Source organism: Atractosteus spatula, chromosome 7, assembly GCF_055471065.1.
Source record: "Atractosteus spatula isolate fAtrSpa1 chromosome 7, fAtrSpa1.hap1, whole genome shotgun sequence".
Taxonomy (NCBI): domain Eukaryota; kingdom Metazoa; phylum Chordata; class Actinopteri; order Semionotiformes; family Lepisosteidae; genus Atractosteus; species Atractosteus spatula.
The window spans coordinates 39,441,080-39,467,589 of record NC_142712.1 but is presented as its reverse complement, the minus strand read 5'-3'; the positions used below and the strand labels follow the sequence as shown (position 1 = coordinate 39,467,589).

At 42.0% G+C, this 26,510-nt stretch overlaps 2 protein-coding genes across 2 annotated transcripts in view; one reads left to right on the top strand and one right to left on the bottom strand.

The window, feature by feature from the left end:
• The window catches only part of LOC148830949 (voltage-dependent L-type calcium channel subunit alpha-1S-like), a 41,969-nt gene extending 38,692 nt beyond the window's left edge, over positions 1 to 3,277 (top strand). The window contains exons 41-44 of the mRNA XM_088921238.1: positions 823 to 920; positions 1,454 to 1,548; positions 2,235 to 2,360; positions 2,723 to 3,277. Coding sequence (XP_088777364.1) covers positions 823 to 920; positions 1,454 to 1,548; positions 2,235 to 2,360; positions 2,723 to 2,956 — 553 coding nt within the window. The 3' untranslated portion in view covers positions 2,957 to 3,277. The remainder of the gene's footprint in view (positions 1 to 822; positions 921 to 1,453; positions 1,549 to 2,234; positions 2,361 to 2,722) is intronic.
• A 3,958-nt stretch (positions 3,278 to 7,235) lies between these two features.
• Positions 7,236 to 25,524, bottom strand: LOC148830948 (FYVE, RhoGEF and PH domain-containing protein 2-like). Its single transcript, XM_088921327.1, has 16 exons — positions 25,358 to 25,524; positions 22,052 to 22,289; positions 21,287 to 21,376; positions 20,422 to 20,570; positions 19,443 to 19,599; positions 18,183 to 18,321; positions 17,280 to 17,338; positions 15,455 to 15,601; positions 15,216 to 15,308; positions 14,457 to 14,536; positions 13,507 to 13,537; positions 12,964 to 13,056; positions 12,594 to 12,725; positions 10,730 to 10,876; positions 9,672 to 9,815; positions 7,236 to 7,784 (listed from the first exon to the last, which is right to left on the bottom strand). Exons 1-16 carry the CDS (start codon positions 25,414 to 25,416, stop codon positions 7,581 to 7,583), a joined length of 1,962 nt encoding a protein of 653 aa, XP_088777453.1. The 5' UTR covers positions 25,417 to 25,524; the 3' UTR covers positions 7,236 to 7,580.
• Positions 25,525 to 26,510: the final 986 nt, after the last annotated feature.

The following is a 26,510-nucleotide window of genomic DNA, read 5'->3' as shown; positions in this document are numbered from 1 at the left end:
ATTAGGAATTAATCAGTTTATGCTTCTCCATTTCTTCTTACCTGAGGTATGCAATCTTCCAAACATGTATAAGATCTGTAGTTAAGAAATTTTGGTTCAAAGTAAAAAAAATAGCCTTCCACACGGTAGTCCTTCTGGCCCTAAATACTGCACTTCACATCCATCTATCCGTTTTCTAACCACTTGTGTAATAATTTCCAGTTACTCCCATCAGAACGCAGATAGCGACTATCCCCGACTCCAAAATCAACAGATTTAAGTTCTCATTCATACCTGTAGCCATATCGTTACTTAACACTTGACCTTCTCTGCAAATATGTATGCATATTTTTGTTCCTGTTGGTTTTTTTTCTTCTTATGTTCACCAGCATTGCTGCTGTAAAACAACTTGCCCCCCACCGGGGATAATAAGAACACTCTCTCTGTCTTCTAACCACTTCTTCCAATTCATCGTGGGGAAGCCAGAGCCTATCCCAGCAAGCATCAGGAGCAGGGCAGGGAATGCCATTCCGCCGTAGGGCAGCCACAAACACGGACATGCACCCACCCACTCACACCAGGGCCAATTTTCCCAGAAGCCAGTTAACCTACCAGTATATCTTTGGACCGTGGGTGGAACACAAAGCACCCAGAGGACACCCACTTGAAAACAGGGAGAACGTACAGACCCCACATACTGTGGATGGAAGAAATTCTACCCAAGGCCCTGCTGCCTCAAGGCAGCAATGTTAACCAATGTGCCATTGTCACCATGGCAGAGAATACATTCCAAAATGCACTTCAGGCAGAACAGTCCAGTAGATTCTGTGATTCCTCCTGCAGGTTTGCGGTCGAGAATGAGATGACCAAGGAGCTCCCTTTGACAGCGGAGACGGACAAGAGTAAAACAGACACCCGACAGAAAAGACAAGCACAACCAGGTCAGCTTTCTGTCAATATTTAAAAATGGAAATCTCATAACCAAGGCATCCTCTACTCCAATAGTTTAAATTGACCTTGGCACTGCAATGGGCTTTCCCAGTTCTGTGATGATAGAATAAGGGCTGCAGGAATCTGGAACAAACTATCCCACCATGCTGTTTGAGGTGATAACCTGATAACCTTGTGAAATCCCTGGATCAATTATTTACAGGTAACCAAGCCGGCAAGGTGGGTCAAATGGCATTCTTTCATTTGTATATGTTATTGTGTCTCTGTAACTTTATCACCTCATACCATAGATATTATTCATCAAGCTGGCTACAGTCAAAAGACATTGACCATGCTCAGGGTCTTTAGGCTGCTTAATATAGCAAATGGTTCCAACTGTGCCAACAGGCCCAGTGAATTAATGCTTTTTAAGCAGCATGTTTTCCTGACATCGGTGTCCAGTATTGTTAAAGTTGTGGCGCCTAATTTGAATTGTGTCGGGAACTGTCGTACTCAATCAGGCTTCATTTTGTATCTGGTGCAGCAAGAGAGCCGAGACTCAAGAGGAGCTGTGCAGTCCAACAGGAGGACAAAGACAACCTCTTCTCCCAGATCACAAAGGAGAGCATCACAGAGCAGGTGCCAACAAACACAGCATTTGTCTCACTGATCCCGAAACACTGCTTCTGCTTACTGGACTGGACCAGACACCCTTTATACAAGTTCATAGTGAACTCCTATGAATATAAGAGGCATTAAATATAAAGTGAGCAATAAAACCCCACCTAAAGAGATCTCAGGAAAAAAACCCAGAAAAGAGATAAAAAAACAGCAGGTTTAGTAAAAATTTAAAGGGGAAAAAATGCATCCATTCAGGCTGGCTCAGATTTTGCAACAGCAAAAATGAATTTTAGCGGTTCACTTGTATAATAAATACTAACAATCAAGCGTGCTGATCTCTATCTCCACCTAGCTCAGCAAAATATATATGTTGGATGCAATAAGACCTACCAATAAAAGATGTTGTTTCTGTGGACTGACAGAAGGCTGCTAATTGACATTAAACAAGATCATTCTGGGGCGCATTGTTACAGTCACATCACTTCCATCCAAAGGTCAATCTGTTATGTACAAAATGCTCTATTGCTGGACTTTCCGAATACATCTGCAAGTAGGTGCTAGTCACACCCATTGACAGAGAGGGTAGGGAGCAATCCTTATATGGAATCAGGTACAGCATCATATACAGTCCATGGAATCAAAAAATCAGAAAACAATGCAGAAAAGCCGGGATTGTAATATCCTACCTGTATTTCTGGGTGCAGATTCCTCACCGCCCTTCAGAGAGCAGGAGCGAGCTCATGTCTGTTGGCACCTGCAGCCGCAGCTCCGAGCATGCAACAGGGGATCGTGGCCGTCCAGTGTCGGCTACTGACCAGCTCATTCAGGAGGTCAGTGCAAAGTTATGCATAGCCGTAAGGGTCACATGACTGAACAGCTAAACAACACTTGCTCTTTAAACGGTAGGGTATGTTAACTATCGCATTCTGCTGCACAGCAGATGAGCACTCTCAGGTTGATGAGAATATTAATGGACCTAATGCCACTGTCTGAGCTAAGGTGACTTTTTGTGAAGGTTTGTTGGGTTTTTCTTGTGTGCAAAGGTTTTATAAAACCAGTTGAACTCATAAGAGGGAGCCTTAGCCTTTGCCAGAACCAGACCTTTTTCGGTAGGGGTGCAGTGTGAGTATGATGCAAGTTTTCCCATTTTCAGCAGGCACCCTTTGAGTTACCTTGTATATCCCAACTACAGGTCCTCATTGAGGGAGGCCTGGAGGTCCTTGCGCGAGACCCAAAGTTTGTTGCTGTGACGAAGCGGGAGATGGCAGAGGCCATTCACATCGACTTGGAGGAAATGGAGGGCGCTGCCATGGTGATTCTCAATGGTCGCAGGGGGCGTGTGGTCAAGCACAGAGCCAGCACTACTCCTGCCCTCAAACACCACCGAGAGCCACAGGACACAACCCTGGCTGATAGTTGTCTCTAAGCACCATCACAGCTCTGAATGTGACTTCTCATTGTGACATCATATTCACTTGCCTTGATGGTGACATCACAGGATTGTAGTACCAGCCAGCACAGCTACAGGAAGTGAGGGGGCTGGTTGCCATGGAAAACAAAATGAGGCCTGATTGCTTGACAGGCAGATCTGCAGTTGGACCCAATTACGATGGCCGTGACTGTGGTTATTTAAGCAAATCTAAAAAAAAAACAGGCTCCACCATAAACCTACTGAGAATATATATATATATCTTTTTTCTTTTTCCCCTTAATTTAATCAAATAAAAAAGTAATTAAGAACAAAAAATGTTTGAAGAGCTTTTGTCTGTTTTGGTTTTCCTGTCAGCCCCAAGTCATGACTAAGAAACAAAATGTGTTGGACAATACTTACAGTAACACTCAGAATGAATCGACATCATAGAATAAATCTTATTCTGCTTCTGAAAACACTCTGCTGTGTTCCATTGCGGAGACAATCACAGCCATACTGTAATTGTGTTTTCACATCGGGAACTTCAGGATGAAATATACTGTATGTACGTCATTTCAATCCATACAAAAGAACATAACATTGGAGCTTGAATTCGAGTCAGGGAGAGGTATGGAGAAAAAAAGCCTGATTTTTAAAATATGTGATTCAGTGTTTGGAAGCCTTAGTGGAACTAATTTGTCCACTAAATTTGGTTCCAAAGCCAGTGAAGTGTGGGTTCAGTCTGAGCACACTGAAACCTCATCTGTGGACACTGGATCTGAAATTGCCTCAAAGGAGGTAAATAAAGGGGCAAGATCTTGTGTTTTTACACTAGCATTATGGTCTGACCTAACTTTTAATTTTTTTGTGACAACAAGTCTACTGTTAGTACATTTTTTCAATGTCCTTTTTGGAAGTGAGGAGATTCTTGCTGAAGGGCAGTTTATTTGAAAACTGTTTATCTTAGGTCTGTATTGGTGTGTTTTCTGCATAGTGTGGAATTTTTTCCAAAACTGCGGGCCTCAGGCCTGGCTGTGCAGATATCTTGTAAGAGTACTGTTTATATATCCTAACAAAGATGCTTTATGTGAACTGATTATGTGGACTAATCAACTTTAGCACCTGTAATCCAGTGGCACGTAGATGTTTGATGCAATCAGCTAATTACGGTGTAGCTTAACTGTTAATTAGAAGACTCAACAGAATAGCTAAGCCACTGGTTGTATTAAAGTACTACAAGAGAGTTGGTTTTAGAAAGGTATGTAGATCTGCTATAGGATTTTAAAGTTGGCTGTATAGTGTATTTTGGGAGCTCAAAGAAATAAATTGCAACATGCTTGATAATATCTACATCAAGATGCTTTTTTTTCTGGAAATACAAAAGGATTCCAAACGGCCTTTTAGATAAGAAATGAAAATGAAAAAGACATCTCGAACGGGAAATGCATGTTTGCCGGACTGTCTTCGTCTAGTTTATTCAGGGAGCAGTGTAAATTCAGTGTAGGACATAGACGTGCTGGGTCACACGTAGCTGCCAGGGTTGACCTGTGAACGGATGGCTTGCTGTCTTAACAACTGAGTAGCACATTATGAATTAGACCCTTTTTATACAAATCAAGTCCTTTCTGTCAGTAGACAAGCTGATGCTGATGTTCTCACTTGAAAACAGGAGGTAGTAGTGCAGGTCGATTGTTCAGCATGTGGAAGAGTTTTGCTTTTGTCTTAGGCCATTGTGCTTCAGTTGACCTGATTGGTCTCTGCTTGGGTTAAGCTGTCATGCTTTGTGCAACAGCCTGGCCTTGGCAGTTTGACTTGGGCTTTGTCCTGGGGCACTGTTTATTTTAGCACTGTTATGTCGACTGGATATCAATGTACATTGAATAAAGGTTATGCACTAATGGTTAATATAAATACAAATATAAAAATAAAAAAATTAAAGAACATCCTCTGTGTACGAAATCTTGTTCTTAAAGATATGCCTTCACAGATGTAATACAAAGGGATTCACCATGGCTAGAAGAATTAGGTTTTTCAAAGACCCTAAAGGCGACATAGTACATTGCTAAGGGCTCTGAACAGCTGAACACCTGACCTTGCAACCATATAAAAAGCTGAAAAATCTTCAATAGGAAAGTAGATTGTAAAAAAAATAAGATAGGGAAACTTAAATAAGATGAATAAATAAGTCTGGTTAAAACCATATGAAGAGGCTCCCTTGGACACTATGTCCAGCATAGATGGGCCAAAGACCTTGCCAAAAAATATTTTTATCAATGATGCCTTCAAGCAGGCATCCTGATAAGACATCTTTGCTCTCCAGGACTCTGGTTTCTACAATGTATTGGATACAAACTTGGGCTCCACTCAGCCATTATAAAGTGGAAGTCTGAAATTTTACTGGAATTTAAAAAATCAATAAAATGGCCATTTTCTTAGTCTTTCATTTACCATACCTGTTTAACTGTTTGAAACATTTAATTGTTTAAATAAATTGTACATATTAGCTTCAGTTCATAAAGAGTACATTTTTTCTGGTGCACGTAGGATTTCTTATTCTTAGGGCTTATTTTTAATGATATGGCATTTCTTTTAAACTGACCATAAACCACAACACAAAATGCTGCTTATTATAAAACAAGGTAAGCTGCCTTTTCCTTACATCACAGCCACTGCATGGTCTGCCTCACCAGGCAGAGTTTAGAAGTGTCAGCAGTCACTTTTTAAATGAGACTAAGAGGACAGAGATGTTTGTTGTGTGCAATTAAATGGTACGGCAATGTGTAAAGCAACTATACAGAGGACATCACTCATTTGGGATCTATGGATCTGTTCACAACAGAATGGACAGGAAATTTCACAGGTTGGGCAGCTCTAACCTAGATACTTTTTTATTGTAATGGAGTTTGGAAAGGTATCTTAATGCCTTAGGTAAGGGGGAACTTAATCATGTTTAATGCTTATGACATTTCATGAAGCCGGCAGAATAGAGATGTGGCTAGATTTCTATCACAGCACCATGATTTTTTATTACTTTTAAATGCCACAGAAAAACCAAACATTGCACCGCCGCACAGTATGTTAAAAATACAATGTGGGTGTTTAAGAGCTGATAACTCAGAAATCTGTAGATGCAAATACAACTTTGCTGTCCAATGACCTTGTCCAAGAGGGAGGGGAAGGGAAACCCACTTTTTGTTTATGATGGCCTCCGTTTCAGCTCAACAGAAGTGCTTCTGCAAAATATGAATCCCTCTTCCTCTTGCCAAAAGTTACGTTCTGAGTAAGGCAAGTAGTATTATTTCATTCTTTAAAATCAAACGTATATATTTACACTTTGCCTCAGCTGAAAACTGGAAAGGGGAAATGTGTTTTGCAAAGGCCAAAGCTCAAGACTGCACAGAATATAATTTTGTGATGCCTGAAAGTCACAGTACAGTACGCGTGATGGAGACTGATTGAGATGTACTGTCTGCTCTATCAATACACTTCGATAAAGTACCTCAATAAAACTAAGAGCACCTGGCTTGTTCAGCGCATCTTGCTCAGGGAGTCCATCTCCAGACCTGGAGGGTGTATCTGTAGGCTTTCATTCCTGTGCAGCTTTAAATGGCCTTAATCAGCTTGTTACTGGCTAAATTGTACCAATTTGTCAGTTTTGTGCAGCTCTTTGGGTGCTGCTGATTTAAAGACACAGGAGCTCTCAGGACTGAAGTGGGATCACCCTCAGCTAGCTCACTGTCAAATACTTAAGGACATGGAAATAAATACAGTAACGGACCAGACAGAAAGAAGGTGCTGTTTGATTAGTTAAGCAATCTAGGCTGTCAACTGAGAGAGATACCAGGGGCAATCTATACTTTTAGTCACTGAAAAAAGCCTGTGATTGCAAAGGGAAGATTAAATAGTACCAGCTGTGATACATTCAAATTTGTTTCAGTAAACATGTCAGCAAAACTTACAAAATTCCACAGGAGCAAGGAATACATATTTAATATTATCTAATCAAGCAATTTTGTTGACTTGATATCTCTGAATTTCCAGTTCCCTGTGTTATTAGTTTCTGGATACGTATTTTTTTGCTATTGTTTTTACTGATTTGCTAATCATACACTAAACAATCACAGGCTCTAGAACTCGCTTGCTGATGTCAGCTAATGAACAAAGGGGTTGAGGAGTTTTTGCAATTTAACGTCTGTCCCCATTTAACAAGCAGAGTCTCTTTTCCTGAAATAATGACTTTGGTCTCAACATCATAGCAACAAATCTCACAAATTGTATGGAAAAAAGTATTACATGGCCAAGTTTTAATCAGCTTTTGTCCTGACTCAGCATAACTCAAACTTTTTTTCCATCCAAAAGGGACATCACATAGAACTGTCCACCCATCATCAGAAAGCTGCTTACTCCTAGTAAGGAAACCTGGAGAATCAAGCACAAAGCAGGGCTACTCTCTGGATGGGACTCCAGTCCACTGCAGGGCATGGACACACAACCACACAGGGGCAATGCACACAGACAGAATTTCCACGCTCATGCCAAACATATTTGATTGGGTCTCTGAGCAGGTTAGTCATGTAAAGGTTACCAATCCAACAATATGATAAGAGTCAATCAACACATGGCTTTGGAGGTGTGCGACTTAATCATCCTCATGCCAGGGCTCCTCACCACTGGCCACCTGGTTGATAATCTCGACCCATCTGTCTCTCTGTTCCTCTGATTCGGCCACAAAGGTAAAGACTTGCTTTGATTGGCTGAGCTGGAAGGTGCACTTGTTGCTGCCTGGCAACTGCTCCTTCACCTGGTATCCCAGCAACGGGATGGTGGTCTGAGCCTTCACATCCTGAAACAAGAGGAAGGGAATATTTCAGACACTGCAGTGGAAGGGTACATTTTTTTTAATTTGGGAAAGGTCAGTTTAGGAAAGAACAATAGGAAGGTTACAAATGTGATAAAGATGATAAAGATGATATTCAGTACATTGATTTTGTTTGGTTGCTTAGTGCTAATTCATTTGAGGTTTTCATGCAGCTAGTTTTTCAGGATGTCCAGGGTATCAGTATTAATATAATGGGCAAATTACTTCCTTTGAGCAGAGAAGTGACTCCTGTTCTCCTTAGTAATACTTGTTTCAACATTGATACTGAAAAAGAACCCCTTTATAATTTATGATCTAGGTTCTAGTACAGTTAGGAAACTATTCATGTTAGCAGATTATTTTGAACAGGAGTACTAGTAAATATTTTCCAATTAAAATTATCGTCCAATTAAAATTGGGTAAACACCTGGCAGATGACAATGAGATATAGACAAGTGTATATAGTTTAATGCAGGTAAAAAGAAAAAACATTAAATAGAGAAACCCTCAATGACAGACCAAGTCAACCTGACAGACATCTTCAGAATCAACACTGCAACACACACCACAGGGCATGAGTGAACACTAACGGGAAGTGCACTGAAATCTGAGGACAGGAGGTGTTTTACACAAAGGGTTACAGCAATCAGGAACTTTACCCAGCCATGCTAACAAGGCAGTTACCTTGACTTAATCAAAGACATGGTGGATGAGATCCTCTGGTCAATTAATTAGTAGGAGGCTATCAAGCTAGATAACATGAATGGCCTCCTCTTTGCAACCTTTCTCAGATTTTTAACTACACTAATTAGCAGTTAATGCCATGGTCCTGGTTTCAGTCAGTGATGTCTGGGCAATCTGAATGAGAAGCTCTACTGTCTGAGCCATTCAGGAGCTGCAATGTGTCTCATTTTGAAAACCCAAAGCAGAAACATGATAAAGCTGAGCTAACTCCGAACCACAAGCTGTTAACCATAAGGAGCAAAAAAAACTCAGATCTTTCTAACAATGACTAATAAGTATGTTTGGGTGCTTCGATATTTGCATGTTCCATTTCCTTTCACATCTGATCTGGTTAGGTGGCTTTTCATTTTGCAGCAAGTATCTGGTACAAAAATGTAGATCTAGAGATTATGTTTTCTGAGGACTGTCACAGGGTCACCTGTTCTCTTTGAGTATTTAGGCATGTTGGGCATGATGGTGGTCAGTACTGCTGGCTCACAGTTCCTGTCTCCAGGGAACAATTCCTGACACAAGTGTCCATTTGTGCAGAGTTTGCACATTATCCTCATGTTGGCGTGGTCTTTCTCTGGGTGTGCTGGTTTCCTCCCACCTCAGAGAGGCATGCAGAACAGATTAATTGGGTCTTTTAAGAGAAGGCCCCAGTGTTTGATTCCTGATCTCATAAGGAAGGGAGATGGGTTGCATCTCAGCCTTGCAATGGACTTATGTCTAATTCAGGCTGTAGTCCTGCCTTGTGCCCTGTGTGTTCAGGATAAACTCCAGGCTGCTGTGTCCTTCACCAGGGATAAACAATTTGCCAACAATGGATGGGTGAGAGTTTTATATAAAATAACTGGTTGTGTTGGGTTTCAAGGGTTTTTAAGAATAATTCAATTCTGTATGTCAATCAAAACCTTGGAGCATCTGTGCGTGTATGCGTGCTCAAGCAACACCATTAGAGAATAAAATGTGAAAGTAGGGCAGTCCTGGTCTGGAAATGAGAGAAGAAATTGTTACCTCCTTTTGAATCAAAAGGAGTTTATTTTGAATGCAGTTTAGAAATGTAAATTGACATAATACCAATGGGAATGTTGTCCCAGGGACAAATCTGGCTAAGATGTGTTTGTGTGAATGACTTCTAACACATACCTGTGGTGCTGCATACATGTACAGGATCAGAGGCTCATCCCTGGGGATGACGAACCAGCCTCTGGTCCCGCCCTTCCCCTGCCTGTCCATTATCGTCAGGAAGCTGCACATCAGGCTCCGCTCTGACACCTCCGCAGCCTCTTTCTGAGGGTAGGGACAAAAATCCAGAGGTGAAAGCGTTGAATTCCTAATATCACCCAGATTATGGCTGCCTGCTTTGAGACATCACTCAGGTATTGGCAACTTACTGAAGCTAAGCAGGGGTAAGTCTGGCCAGTACCTGGATAGGAGATCTCCTGGGAAAAATGAAGGTTGCTGCTGGAAGTGGTGTTAGTGAGGCCAGTAGAGGGCGCTCACCCTGTGGTCTGTGTGGGTCCTAATGCCTCAGTATATGGGGACACTATACTGTAAAAAGGCACCGTGCTTCGGATGAGATATAAAACCTAGGTCCTGTGACCCATTAAAAATCCCAGGGCAGTGTTCTCGAAAAGAGTTGGGGTGTTACCCCAGGGTCCTGGCCAAATTTCCCTCTGGCCTTTTCCAATCATGGCCTACTAATAATCCCCATCTATGAACTGGCTTCATCACTCTGTTCCCCTCCCCACTAATAGCTGATGTGTGGTGAGCGTTCTGGTGCACTATGGCTGCCGTCGCATCATCCAGGTGGGGCTGCACGTTGGTGGTGGTGGAGGGGAGTCCCCATTACCTGTAAAGTGCTTTGAGTGGAGTGCCCAGAAAAGTGCTATATGCAGTAAGTGTAAGGAATTATTATTATGCTTTGTGACAACACCCAGGTGATGGCAGGCTAAATCTGACTTCATCAGATGATGACTGGCTAAACTAAATACCAAAATCTCCCCTCTGCATGACAAACAGGTCCAGATAAAAACATTTCTGCCAGTTCTCCATTTGCATCACCTTCATTGTATCCTTTCCAGCTCTCTGGCCAAGGGACAAAGGCAATAGTCAGATTTCTTAGCTTTTCTCTTCAGAGTGGAGATGCAAAGGGGCAAGCTGGCCCACACACAGGTTCAAATGTGTCTTTGCTCCTGTCTTACCTCTAGTATTCCCCGCTTCTTGTCTTCTCTCTCTCTGCTGTCAGCCTGGCCTTCCAGGGCGCTGTAGCAGTCTCTGCACACCCGGTTCATCCTGTTGGCGTCATACAGAAGTGCTGCCTTGTAGTCTGAGCATTTCCAGCACACCACCTGGCCAGCAGAGAGGGATGCAATGCAAAAAGAGTCAGCATTACATTGGCTGCACTCTAACACTTAAATAATACTTCAACATACAACAGCATGATGTCATTGTACACGGTTCTGACCTTTGCCAGTAATCTCTTCTTTTGTTGTTCCTGTCTCTTTAATGCATAAATGAACAGATCCCTTAATTATATCAATTAAATCTTTTTTCTGACATTATAACAGATGATATTCAGAACAGACTAATATTCACTGATGTGTAGAGCAAACAGATTACTGTAATGATGAGACACACCTGAAAATGAGATTAGATTTAACTATAACACTTCATATTCTTTGCACTCATGTAGTTTACCTTGAGCTGTCACGATCAGGTTTTTGAAGATTCTGATCAATGTGGTTTAACGTGCATTAAATCACAACCTTAGATCACCCAAACTAAACTGAATTAATAGCAGCAATTACAATAGCAAAACAAACACCAGGGCAGGCTTGAATAAATTGTTGACTCTCATAACGTGAGTTGTAACTTAATATAACTGTATATTAAGATTCTAACACTGGTGCATAGCAGTGTATTGTGTAGAACATCTGCAAGAATGTTGCCTTCAAAATTTATAATATAATCATTCTGCTTATCAGCTTTCCTGCACCTTACTGCTCATAGTTTGATTGCCATCTAGTCGTGCTCAAGAACTGTTCCTGTAGAGACTGCATTAAAGAGCTTTACAAAGCTGAACGACAGGAAAAGTAGAGGAAGAAGTATCAGAGGCGTGACATGCTTTGCTCTTTGTGGAGCCACAGTGATATACAGTACTATCCCATGGTTTTCCCTTTCTTCAAGAATATTGTGGATGTGTGGTTAAAACTGTCCGTGTTTCACAGTTCATTCTGAAGAAATCTGTCGGGCCGACCTCAGCAATGGAATTTGAGGATTCTGAGTACATTATGTATATTGGCCAGCAGCCATATCACCCTGCAGCTCACAACCGGCAGCCTGCTAAACAGGTGTGAGCCTGGTCAGTACCTGGATGGGAGACCTTCCCCATCCTCCCCACTGTTAGCTGTGTGGTGAGCGTACTGGTGCACTATGGCTGTATGTGCGCACATTGGTAGTGGTGGAGGGGAGTCCCCATTACCTGAAAAGCACTTTGAGTGGAGTTTCCAGAAAAGTTATATAAGTGTAAGGAATTATTTTTAATAATAATATTACTTGTACCACGTCCCCTTGTATTCTTCTCTCTCCAAGACTAAAAAGGTCAGTTTCTTCAGCCTATCAGTGTGTGATCTTCCCAGACGTTCCAGACGTAAGTCTCTCAATTGTCCATTTGCCTGTGTGTGGTCTGTGAATGGACTGGTGATCTGTCTGTAGTGTAGTACCACTTTGTTCCTCATGCCTTCCATCTTCCACCATAAACTTCAGGTTTCCACAACCCTTACCAGGAATTATCATCATTAACATCATTTTCTATGAGATATCATCCCTCCAGCGTGTCCTGCGTCTGCCCTGGGGTCTCTTCCCACAGGGTCTTGCAAGTACACCTTCAACGGAGGTGCACGGGGGGCATCCTCACCCAATGCCCAAACCACCTGAGCTGGCTCTTCTTCTGCAGGGGCAGTGACTCTACTCTAAGGTGCTCCCTATGCAGTTTTCTAATAACTGATGGATGTCACAGGACTGTTTTTGGGTTGTTTCCACTAGGAGGAGCTGTCGAGCACTTACATAGCCACAGGCACGGCAGTGGTGCCGGCGCCTGATGATGGCATTGAAGGGCTCGCTGCAGCGCATGCACATGGACACCAGGTTGTCTCGGATCCACTGGGGGGCGCGCTTTCCCAGTTCCTGCCTCTCCACCTGGGGGGGGCAAGGGAACACCCATTTAAAACCCACCCTGCAAGAGAGCCCATCAGTGTGTGTAAATGACAGGCTGAAAGTGTTTGCATTAATGATCAGGTTTGTATATTATTTGCTTCTTTCAGCATACAAAAGCTGCATGAACTTGTTTTGAGGTAAAAATGCGCATACTTTTTTTAAATCAATAAATGACGTGTGAGATTCTTCCTTGAGCAACACTACGAATGGCTCTACGCACCGTGAGTTCCTGTAGGTCCTGACTCAGGCTGTTTATGGCATGTTTGAAACTCTCCGTTTTCTTCTCGTTCTGGTCTATGGCCTGCTGACAAGCCTGGGTCATGGAGAGTAAAGAGTTAGATCTTCATCCCACACACTAGTCTAACACAGAACCACATAGCACTGGAAAGACTCTCAAAGCTGGACGTAATGCATAATTGTAAAGATCCTGCAAGTCATTTAAAAAATACACAGAACAAAGAAAGATAAATATGAAAAGCATGCCAACGTAAGCACAAAGTCACTTCCACAATTTATTTTTCTACGTCTTAAAATAAAAGTATGTATATAACATTTAAAAAATATGCAAACATGTTGTGTGCTAGCTTGCATTCTCTAAGGCAAGCTTCTCTTTTTCAGAGCACGAGGTCAACATCTGCCAATGCACAAAATACAGAAAGTGAGCAGAATAATCCTTTTATTTTGTAAAGGGGCATGTGAGAATTAGCACTGGTCAACCTGAAAACTGGGGAAGAAATCTGCATTGTCTATGAAACTACTGTACCTTAATCCAGGACTCCATATCTTCTTGAGATCTGATGGGGAAAAAATAACTTTTCAGAAAGCAAAGACACAACAAAAATCTTAAGAAAACAGCATCAAACAAGAAATGTGTTGAGAAAAAAATTAAATATACAATGTTTTGAAGGGACACACTTATAAACCCCTTTTTTCCCTAATATGACCTTTCATGGATCACTTAGAATGAAATGTGATTGAAAACAAGTGCTCTTTGGCTCTTGTGGAAATACAGAATGTCCAAAGAAATGTTAAAAGCCATAATCTGGTCTGCAAACATCTGACATGAACTCAGGAGGGCCACAGAATATAAGCTCACCTTGACTTCTCACAGTAAGCCTTCTGGATGAACAACCTTCCTGTATTGAAAAGCTACCAGATATGACTAAAACCTACTCTCCTGGCTTTCCTGTAAATAATTACCTTATACAATAACCACATTGGGGTGATTATTACTACTTCTTCTTTTTAGCAGTATTTTCACTTCCTGGAAACCATCCTCTTTTTAACTTTTCTTGACTTTCTGGTTAAGTCTGAGACTTTGCAAACTCTGTAAAGTTTCTTATGAACTTCATAAATATGGAGTGCTTTGGATTGATAACTGGAACAATTACATTTAGCTGTTATTTAATTTTAAGGACTGGGATCCCAAATCACAGCTTGCTTAGACCTAAATCTTGTTTGAGTGGTTAAACTTGTAAAACACAAGTTTACAACACAGTGGATTAGACTCTATGTGTATGTGTGTGCGCATTAAACAGAACACAAAAATAAAAAAAAATCAAAATTAACTAGAATTCCAAGTCAACCCTAAAAAACCCACAACAAAAGGATTAATTTAAGTGAACGTAATTTGGCAGAGACCTCCCTTCCTGTATTGACTCCCATAATGAATGGATTCTAAGAGCTGCCTTGGGCACACTGCTGCAGTCTCACCTAGCCTGAAACTCCAGGGTGCGTAATTTTCCAGACACCAGGAAGGAGTGAGGGAACTCCACATCGTTCAGCTCCTTCACCTGTGCAGGGAAGGGGAGACAGTGAGGACACCTTCTCTTTCCCTTAGCATTGCCTGACATGTGAAAAAGAAAAACAATTGCTGTATGCAGAAAGAAGGGCCCTCCCTCATTTAAACTCCTCTGGAGCGTTGCTCTATGCCCATTCCCTCTGTAACATCAGGCACACTGCGTATTCTAAAACTCACAGCTAAATTTTCTTTTCCTCCCTTGTACTTGTAAAACACACGGTTGGGTTTAGTTTGTCAGGGTCATCCTTGGGGCTCCCTGGGCCTCCAAGTGGCTACAGATGGCTGGTAGTGAAGTGAGGGTGAGGGATGTGCCACTCCTCTCCTTGGCGCAGAGTATAGACTTGCATTGAGAAGCTGGCAGTGAGTCAAGTAATAAATTACATTGCAGGTGAACACATCAGATGTGCCTGTCTACCAGTCTCATTCTCTCCCAAAGCTGTGCAGAGAGCACAGGCTTCAAACCACTTCTGAGTCTTTACCGAGTGGGTAAAGACTAAAAAACGACAAGACTGTAAGGACTAAGCGTGGGATAATATCTGCACAGTATTTTTGTTTCTCCTTTCTCAAAACTTCGTGGCAAGAGCAGGGTGGTGGTAATAATACGCTAGAGGCCTAGCGGCCCCTGACTCTGTGGGCCGGTGTGAAGAGCTGATCTGTAACAGCCGAGTCACCTGCATGCAATCCATGTCCACCCGCGCCCGAATGATGTACCTGCGATCCCCCAGACTGAATCTGGGAACGCAGTAGAGGAGCATGTTGTTAAACTGCAAGAACACAGACACAACCAAGACGTTAGAGAAGGGACCAGAGGTGGTTCCTGACTTTTGTCTACATTCATACAAAGAGACATAAACAGGTGTTAGACCATGTTGTTGGATGGTGGAGGAAAACGTTCTGGTGCAGCTCTCACCAGGAAGAGGTGGCTATCCTTCAAGGTGTTCCTGCGGAAGGAGATCTTCTGCACAGGTCCCTCTTGGAGGAGCTTGTTGGAAGGGTCCACCATTTCCTCATCCATCCCCAGCATCTCATACACCTCCCACAGCTTCTCCAGGCGCTCCTGCCCCAGGCACACACACAGAGGGGAGAGAGTCACAGACTCCGTCCACAGGACGGCACTGTACCAACCACTTCCAACAACACTGACTGACAGAGGAGCGTGTCTGTGCTGAGCAAGCTGTCACATTTCAAGTTATGTAATTCAGAGGAGTGCCTTTTCCTCTTGGGTTGTATTTTTAAGTCGAGAGCTGAAATGAGGCACAGAACAGTCCCTCAAGCTGCAGCAGGAGATGGAGAACCCTCATCAACACGTGCACACTCACACACACGTATACATGCGCACACATGTAAAGCAGAAGCTCTGATTTCCAATTTCTGACCCAGCTGCAACCTGCTTAGTTCCTTTTTGAGATGTTTTGGAGGCAGAGTTGAACTTCTGTCGACTTCCCCAAAATGGCCTTTTCTTCACTTTCCATTAATAATCATCGATCACAAAACGACCAACAGATGAATTCCCAGTCTAAATGCTATGTCACGTACAGAGGTTTAAAGATGTCAATACCTTTGTGAGCAAAGAGAATAGATGCATTCAAATACTAAAAAGTACTTTTTCCAAAACACCTTTTCCAGATCAATACTGAAACAAGGGTACAAGTAGAAATTAAGAGATACAAGTAAGAATTAAGAGCGTGTACATTTAGAACTGACAGTGATGGGTGTCCGGAATAAGCTGTACTGTGGAAGCTGATTCCACTGCATGTTTCAAGAATGACTGGGTGAGATCCTCCGCAGAAGTAACTACTAGTAAATAAGCAAGCTAGGCAGAAAGGCCCCCTCTTATCTATAGCCTTTACAGTCTTATGTCCAATTCTTCTTGTGTCTTTAAGTCTACTTTCTAAAAACTGCCAATTAACAGAAAGCTGTTTAATCTGATGAAGGTTGTGGCAAGTTAGGTTTTAAATCCTAAAAAGACAAACATATTCTGCTGTTCTTTGCTGTAACATCCAGTGATACTCCAGTGTTCTTTAACAACCACTACTGAGCAATCCTGTGTGTCAATATTTTTTTACAAGATTGCTTCATCATTATAAGTTCATAACAGCGTGAAAAAGGATTTCAAATGTAATTTTCTTCTGTATAAACATTCCCAAGATAGAACTATAAAGTTCTAGACTTCAGGGTCTAGACAATCAGAAAGGTATCTTTTTGTCAAAAAGAAATCAAGACAGAAATAAAAGATAGGAATTGCATTGCTGTCATATTCAGCACTTTTCCAAAAAAAAGCAGCCGATACTGTAAGAACTGGGCAGGAAATGCTATGAATTAGGAACTGACTGGGTCTGATGCAAAATGCAAAATACAGAGGTTGCATTGCATATTAACTTATCTAACCTTCAATCTTTTATTTAATTCAGGATACAGCAGTTCTGTTGGGGTACAAACAAATGTCTTCCTTTCATGTTAAAAACTTCAGACTTTATTCTCCTACCACACTGATCATGTTAGAGACGTGGTGCTGGCACTGAACCACTTAATCACGACAGCTGAACAATCCTGGGCAAACCTCAATACCGCTTTCAACCCTGTTGCATAGTAACAAAACACAAACACATTAGCTAAGGGCTTTTTTAACCGCACAGAACGTTTTGTTATATCCCATGTGGTGGAACGCAGTATGGATAGAGACCCAGAAACCACTTAATAAACTTTTCCGAAAGGCAGGAGTGACCAAGAATTACCATGTCGGCAATGGCAGAGTTTGAGTGCTTCGCCGCTTCAAAAATGATTTCCAGGGACTCTGAAAAAAAAAAGGGAGAAGGAGTAGCACCATGACTGCCAAAAAACTGAATTATTTTTATTTATCCTTTAAAAAGTAGTGTAATCTTATTAGGTATTGAGGAGGTGTAAAATAACACAAAAATAAAAAAAAAATGCTTGATCATAAACACTGGAAAAGCAGGGATTAGAATCAGCATCTGAGACAGAGGATGTGTACACTATGAACAGCAGTATTTTCCTTTTAGCTGATCAAACCTCACAAGAGTTCCTTATAATCCAATAACATTGTTTTACAGATGTATAGGGTGTGTAATCTGGCTATACTGTCCATCATCCTACGAGCAATGCTTGAATATTTGACAACATTGGATCAATGCTACTGCACCTACTTAACACCACTGTGCAACACAGCTGTTGTATAGTAATTTGTGGCTTGAACCAATTCTGCCAAGTCTGGAAACCAAGTCTGGATACATCCGAGGTAAATGTGTAATGAGAAATGTTCATTAGGGGAGAGGTTTGCATTGAAAATAGAAATAAATGCGTGCAGATTCACCCTATGGCTGAATGAAAATATGCTCACACGTTACTGCAACATTATTGGCCTTTTTTATCCAGTTGTTAAGACCAATTTTGATAATTGCCTGGGGGTGGTGCGCAATTCCATCGTGAAGCCCGGATCTTGAAAAACCCAGATTTCTGTCTGGACTGCAGCACAAAGCGAGTCTGCATGGTGAAAGGACTCTGGCAAGAGGTCTCAGAGCGGAGCAGGGAAGAGAGCGTTTAAGACGATGAAGTGGTGTAGGCCGGGGTGGGCTAGCCACCGGAGCAGGCTAGCCACCGGAGCAGATGGCCGCTCTTACTCTCGGCGTCGGCTCTGTCCGGCGACCCCTCGGGCAGTTTCTTCAGGTAGTCCTTGAGCAGCATCTCGTACCGGGGGACCCTCTGCACCGGCTCCAGCATGTGGTGCTGGAGAGTCAGGTTCCCGCTGATCTCCCGCTTCTGCAGGGACAGAGCACAGGACGAGCAGCCACAGTGTAGGAATCCATCCATCCATTTTCTAACTGCTTCTTCCAATTCAGAGTCACACAGTACTTGGAGCTTATTCTTGCAAGCAACGGGCACAAGGTGGGATACATTCTGGTTGGCACACCAGTCCACTGCAGGGCAGACACTCACAGAAATGCACACATGCGTACCAGGGCCAATTCCCCTAGCAGCATGTCTTTGGACTGTGGGAGGAAATTGGAGCTATGTGGGAACATGCATACTCCACACAGATAGCACCCCAGGTCCAGAACTGAACAGGGCCCCAACACTACAAGGCAGCACTGCTAACCATTGTGCCACCGTGCTGGGTTGTGGAATCCAACACTATTTATAAACATCATTATCACATTAGCGGTATTAACCAAAATAAACATAACATTTAAGAGCTGTAGAACACTGGTGCTCCAGTCAGTTGCATCTCTTAATTGCATGACAAATACTTTTATCTTATAGTGATATCAGATGGGCAAAGCTGAAAATAGAAAGAGAAATAAGAGTTTGTTCTCAGAAAGCTTATCTGGTTAAGCGGTGATTTGATTTGACAAGTAAAAAGAGGAGAGGGGTTTTTATAATGTATTACCGTTTCGAATCATACACTGTAACTGTTACTAACAGTATGATGATTGATGATGGATCATTATCAATTGTAATCCATCAATCCCTCAGCTACTGTTATAGAGCTACATATTCCAGCTGAGCATTATATGAATAACACTTGAATACCTCTGACTCTTCTTTTGGGTTTTGAAGGCATTCGCAATAAAAATGTCGATCGCTCACTCTCCCAAAACCATGAGTACGTAAGGTGAATAGCATGTTAATATCATGGATTATAACAACGCAATGATGGGTTTTTAAAAAAAAACTGTGACTTGAAATAAACTGCAATCAAAGGTGGAGTCCGAGTTAAAATATTTTTAGTATTAGGAATGGTGCATCTGTTTATTGTTCCATTCACAGGATGCCCATCATGTTATGTCAGGCTTCACTACTGGGTGTTTGTGCCTTGTAAAATGCGCAGGAGTGAATCAGTAAGCAGCTGTCGCACACTGATGTTGCTTGTGCCAGTCTACCTGTATGTCAAGGATGATCTCTTCGAAACGTGTGCTCTTCTCCATCCAGGTGCTGATGAGGTGCATGGCTTTGTCGAAGGACATGACATACTGGCCGTACATCTTGAGGAAAGGAGCCACTTTCTGCAGCACATCCCCGATCCGGGGATTCTTACACCTGCAAACCCACAGAAGTCACAGTCATTGGCATCGCAGCTCACGCTGCAGGAGGAAAGGCCATGATAATGAGAGACTTCAGTTTCCCTTGAATGGGGTGTGAAAGGCAGATCGGGAGTATAGATGCAGATGACTAAATTGTAGAAACACATGGAATGATTGCTTTCTAATCCACTCACAAGAGGAGCTATTTGAGCTGATCTAGTTTTCTAGCCCAGCGCTCATAAACACAAAGAGGGGATTACTACAACAGGATGCCTCTGGAAATTTGCAGTGCAGGACATTTTCAACAGATCCTAATCAAAACAGACAAGGTAAAAATAAAGTAAATACATAGCTCACTATATAAGTGTTAAGCACATCTTATATAATGAACCATTGCTACTGAAAATGTAGAATGTTCTTTTTTTTACCTTTGACCAGAGATGATGCTGGTCAGCATTTCTATATGGTCGTCTAGATAAAGAGTATATACCTTCCCCCTGGATGGGACAGTAGGCCATTGTATATAGATCACCAAAATGTATATTACAAGAAGAACGCTGCAACCTGATGTCAATAGCCAACAAATCAAACAGGAAAAAAGTCAAGGACCGAAATTTATTTTCCAATACTGTGAAAATACCATTACAGGAGTGTCTGAAACATAATTCATTTTCATCCTCTACAATTAGTCCATTATTATCTAATGTACATGCATAATCCCAGCAACAGTGGAGGCCGAAATATTTTCAAAAAATAAAAATGCTGAATGCAAGTAGTGAAGCCTGACCCCTCGGGGGTAAAGGAAGCGAAACGGGACATTAAGGAAACCCTGTCTCACCACTCGTCCATGCGCCTCTGCAGCTCAGGCAGCAGGAAGAGGCTGTGGAACTGGTAGATAGAAGAGATGTTGGAGAAGATCTGCTTCACGACGTCTTCGGGGAAGGAGCCGGCAGTCCTGGCTTCGTTCAGCAGCTCAGCGTAGAACACCTGCAGGACAGCAGACCCTTGAGCCCACGACACTCCTACCACCATGAGCGTTCAGAGCAAATCTTGGGGAAAAAAGCATGCAGGGTCACAAAAGAAATTAAAGACATTTAAAACTGAAAATAGGATGTGCTTCTTACACAAAGGCCTGTAGGTAGCTAAAACGTTGACATCCACACAGTTATCCTTCAAGGAAGCAACTAGATAGGATATGGGGAATTGACTAGGTAATAGCAAACCAAACAAGCAAGGTCGGAGACTCTTGAGGCTGGAGTCTCTGTTCTCTTTTAAGTCTTAATTTGTTCATATATTTCCATGTCCTACTTTATTACAAAAAGAAGGAATTTTTAAAAAAGAAAACTAAACAGTTACTCCATGATTTCTATTAGTTGTGTCTCTCAATCTGGAACACATTTTGGGGTTCATCACAGCAGGGGTTCTAGAGCCCGATCCATAAAAACTGGGAACCCTGATATAGAACTGGGCTTTCAAAGCTGGTCCTGAGGGACCGCTGTGCCTTTTTGTTTTCACGGGGCTCTTAAATCTCTGGTGCTAACTAGTGCGTGTTATTGAACTGCTTGTTTGATGACATTTTTTTTGGGTTTCAAAAATACCCTAAAGTACAATATTTACAACCACAGCACCTGGGTTGGAGCTGTGCACCACTGATACATAAAAATCTCTTCAGAAACAGCCCAATACCATCTGCCAACTCCGACCTGATCTAGCAGATGCAGTCGGCTAACGTAAGCCGTCTCAGTCTCCAAGAGCTCTTTAGCGATCTTGAAGAGCTTCTCCTCATTGGTCTCCTGCCAGGAAGAGAACAGGTTCATCAGTGAAATTAGACAGCTGTAACAGGTCAGGACAGAGTGGGAGTCTCCGCCGAAACTCTGAGCCCAAAAGGCCCAGAGGATGCTACCTACCCAAAATCATTGCTTGCATCCAAAAACCAATGAACAACAGAAATATTTCAAACCCTCAGAGTTAAATATATGTAAAACACTGTCATATAATTTTACAGAAGGAATCAAAATATCCTGTCATTAGGATAACAAACAAGTGACAAACAATACTTATCCGACTGTTTGTATTTCTGTACTTGGAAGGACTTCCCCTTGACCCTTGTTCCATATCCGTTTACTCATCTTTAATCCAAGTCAAAAATTGATTAAAACTCAACACAGAGGCCGAGATAAATAGTTTGGCTTGTAGATTTCGAGGACGCTGCCATTTGATGTATTCAGTGTAGAAAGAAATGTTACTTCCCCTCCTCACCAGTCTTCACAACATCCTTTTCTCAGGAGCAGCTGTCCTCACACATTTTTTCATGTTTTCTCGAGCGCAGTAACATCTCGCGCACACACACACATGCACACAGAAACCATGGAGGCGTTGCGGGGAGTCTGTGTGCCCCTCTATAGAGCTGTCTGCTTTCGGCTTCCTGTTTTGGGTCTAGGCTGGATGGAAGGGGAGGGGGCACTCACTCTCTTTCCCCGCTCCGCTGGCTCCTCCGCCAGGGTGCCCCTCTGGATCAGACGCGTGCTTGGGAGGTGTTTGCGGAACGACTGCAGTCCTCCCCATCTGTGGTGGGAGCTCACTGCTGGCTGGCTGTCCCCTGCAGCAGCACTGCTGCCTCCATCGACCCGAGCAGGCAGACTGTCCCCCTTCCTTCTCGGCGCTCCAGGAGACCTGGCCTGCTGCCAGGTGCCACTGTCGGCTGTCCTGAAGTAAGACAGCCCATTTCAATCTCTACTGTACTTTGTCTTCCATTCCGTTTTGCAGTTTAGAACAAAACCTAACATACTGTATACGCGGAAGCTGCCTGCCATATGCATGTAGTTTTTCCACAAAAACTAAACAAAAAAGACAAAAACAGTGGCTTAGCATCTTAGCCATGCATACCTGAGAGTGACTAACCTAAGGTGACCCCCATTCTCACACTGTGCAAATATTCCCTTTGTACTTCTTGCATGGGTTATGTACATGCAATAGGTGTAATGTTTAATGTTTCGGGATGTTTTCACATGTACAGAAGCACTGTGTGTCCATACAAATTTTCCCCTAATGGACAATAAAGTTTATTTTATCTTCTCTTCCTACTTCGACAGGCTTATGACTATTAGTTTTGGATGATCACCAGTGGGATTCCTCTGTACTACAGATTTAGGGCAATGCTGTTGACCCCACTTTTTATATGAGCATCTATCCATGATCTGAAACCTACTTGTCCTGGTCAGGGTAGTGGTAACCTAAATCCCATCACAGGGCGGTAGGGTAGAGCTCACAACTGCCCTTTATATAAAATTAACCTGAACAAATTCCAGGAGATTTCTACACATCCAATCCATTGTAGGACCGCAGAGGAAGGGACAATTTGAAATAGACAAAAAAATCTGGCCAGCATGTCTCAGAGAGGTGGGACACAAACTAAGGCACCAGAGGAAAATCCACACAAACCTCAGGAGAGCATGCAAACTCCACACAGTTTGGTATCATACCTGGTATTGAACCCAGGACCCAGGAGCTGTGAGGCAGCTGCACAAACCGCCACGTCACATGCTGCTCAGAAGGGCAATTTTAAAACCATGCTGTCATTCCCTTTCCACGGGGTACCTGCAGCTAGTTACTCACACGCCTCTTTTTCATGAGAACGTCTCTGGGCTATACAAGTTCAGCAGAGCCACTCTAAAATAGCTACTCTATCCGGAGGTCTTACAAATTGGCATATATTGTAAAGGAGTCACTTATACCAACTAAATCCTGCAAGGGCCACATTTCTTGTCTCATCTCTAGACCCATGTATGCTCTTGTGACTTACTCTTCACCTTAGAAGCTAGTGATTCCCAGGAAAAATGCAGGCTTCTGTAAAATGGACGCAAGATGAAAAATGACGGAGAAGAAAAGAGATTAGAAAGGGAGGAAAAATTAGGGCTTGTTTTGACAGAAAATGAAAGCTAATGCAGAAGCCTCCATGGAGGATTGTCACCATGCATAACAGACTGATATAAGAGACATTTATTACTACTAATAAAAGAGAACTGCAATAAAGAGCAGATGTCTTTAATCTTTGCAACTTTTTTTATCAAAAGGCAAATTTGTTTCCTGTTAGTTGTCTTGGGAAGTGGCAGGAACTTTGTAAACACCAGCTAGCTTTGCACGCACAGGTCTAGCGTGTAGAGTGTGTTTCTAGCACACAGTGAACTGAAACTTTGTTTCACCTCAGTCCCCCATGGTTTCAGTCTGCGTACAGATGGGTTTTACTTCAGCTTTCTTCTAAACGGCTCATGGAAATCAAAACAGAGGTCCTCTGTGCTGGAATTAGGGATAGACTGGGGCCAGTACAATGCCAACTACTCCTCTTATTGAGAACCATTGCACTCAGCTGAGTTTCTGGAACCAAGATGGCTCCAGTAGAGCGAGATTCATGACTATAACGTTTGAAATCAACTGAGCAAAAACTCTTCTTGTTTCAAAACACAAAAGAAAAACAAATGGTTTCGAAAGTGAGCAGCTTTATTGTGTTTATTGCACAGTTTGCGGATGATGTTTTGAAGGCTGTTCACTAGATCTTGCAGAGACCCCTTTATGAAACAAAGTTTGTCAAATTCCATCAGAACACCTCTGTTTTATATGTGCAAAGTCATTCAGAAGTTAAGAACACAAAACAGTAGGAACTTGAGAATCATGTACTGTATTTACTCCTACTGTAAATGAGTACTTGCTTAAATTAACTAATCACTAGCGGGATGCTCAAATGTAAACAGATGATGCATATTTTCCTCTAGGTTTTTTCTTCTATATTTATAAACATTAACCTCAGAAATTAAAGTGTCCTATTACCACCTCTGTTGAGATCTCGCTTGTGAGTCATCCTTACTTATTGACTTTTCCCTTGCAAAATGTTAGACAGAAAAACTGAATATCAGTGTTTAAATCCTGGAAGATCTTTTAAAAAATGTTTAACTTCTATATTGGCTAAGGAAAAACACTTGTAAAAATTACTTTTACATTCTATATCCAGCAAAAGGTCTGGCATCTTATCCATATTTTAATCACTGCTGCATGTTAGCAAGTCTTCTTACCGGGAATTAGGGACTTTCTGAAGATTAATAGATGAAAAATCTAATGGTGTATCATTATTACTAGGGCTCAAACTTGTGCTAATTCAGTATATCTAGTTTTTGCTACTACTTTTTCTGCACTTCTAGGTCTTCATATGTTATTCTTTATGTTGTATTATACTGTATGAGCACAATTTTCATAATGGCTGGTCAATAAAAGCATGCCTGACAGGCTATATAAATGAGCGATTCACAAGACTAAACAACAGATAAGGTGCAGTCTATTTATTTGCTTCCAAGTGTAAAATAGAAGCATCCAGGCTCAGGTGGAAACTGCAATTAGGGTTCTCCTAAAACTATGCAGAAATTGATACACACCTCCTGCTCTGCGTTCATCAAATGATTTTTCAAGAGTATCACCGGGGCCAGTGCATACTGTACGTGCACAAGCTTTGTTTAAAAAAAAAAACAGCTTTATTTTAGAAAGACAAGTTTTGGTCATTTACTACGATGCTATACAACGAGTGCTGTAAAAGACTGTCCATGTGTCATTCAAGTAAGCAAGTACTGCACCACATAAAAATCACGGGAAAGCAGATTTAAAATCTGTGCCAGTGGTACTCACAGAACTTCCATTGCGCACTTGTAAGGTGAGAAGGGCAGACCCTCTCCAGGCTGACGTTTAAGCAGAAACTCTAAAAAGAAATTGAACACGAAAATATCACGCACCTTCCACCTTCAAATTTGGAGACCATATCAAAGACGCTAACTTTCCAGGTCTTCTCCATCGTCAGCTTTGAAACCGGCCAACCCAGGGTATATGAATTATTACACGTACAGACAACGTTACCGGCAAGTAAAACTCTGAAGCTGGCTCTAGTATGGAATCTAGTATACAGATCCACGTTCTGGGTCTGCGCAGGTGCCCTGTACCAGCAGCTAGAGCGGTGAAGAACTGTGTTGACAACCCCTGCGAGTCTCTTATCACCAGATAACTTCCCAACCGAGAAAAGAGGAAGACGACGAGAGGGAGGGTCAGTGCTGAGTGCTGACTACTGATGGGGAACGGAGAGTGGGGAAGGTCAAACTAGCTTTAATTCTGTTTTTTGTTTTATAAAAATACTGAATAGGAAGGTCTTGGCTCGACAATTGAAAAGTAATGATATATTTATTGGCGCTCTGTGCGTGGGGGTTTACTTGTTTAAAATAACACACTTGCATAGGCATATGTACTGTATGTGTTCTCACACTCGAAGAAGGCTCCACAGCCGAAAAGTTGTTTCATTTTTTCTCCTTTCAGCATGGAATAAACCTTTTACGTGTTCCTCTGCGGCCTACGCATGCTGACGCAGCTACCTACTTGAACTACTTAGGCATATCTATTGCAGTAACTCTGCATAAATATTGATTAGTATTCACAAATCTAGTTAAGATAACTTTCTTTAGTCTTTAGCCTCCTTTTCTAAGTGCTGTCACGGCTTTCTTTAACCTTTGAGCACACCTACAGTATGCGGTCCTCATTCTGTTTATTTTAAGGTTCTGTAAGACTTTCGCTTCCCAACATTACTGAGATGCAGTGAGAAGCTTTGAAGCAGTTTCAGTAAAATAAATACTTTAGAATAGTTGTTAAACTAATAACTAAATTATATAACTACTTGCATGCTTACTAAAAATCTGTTTGGGTTGTAATTAAGAATTAATCATACACTTAAAGAAGAAGGGCAAACATTAAACGTTTTTGCTGCGGTTAAGCTCAAATCTGTCACTTGGGCAAAAATTAAAACGTTTGTAGCACGAATTGAATTAAATGCCACTTCCAAAACCGGAAGCTAAACAAAGTTGAAATAATTATTTCTTAGCATGTTTGTGTTTGTTGAGTTTC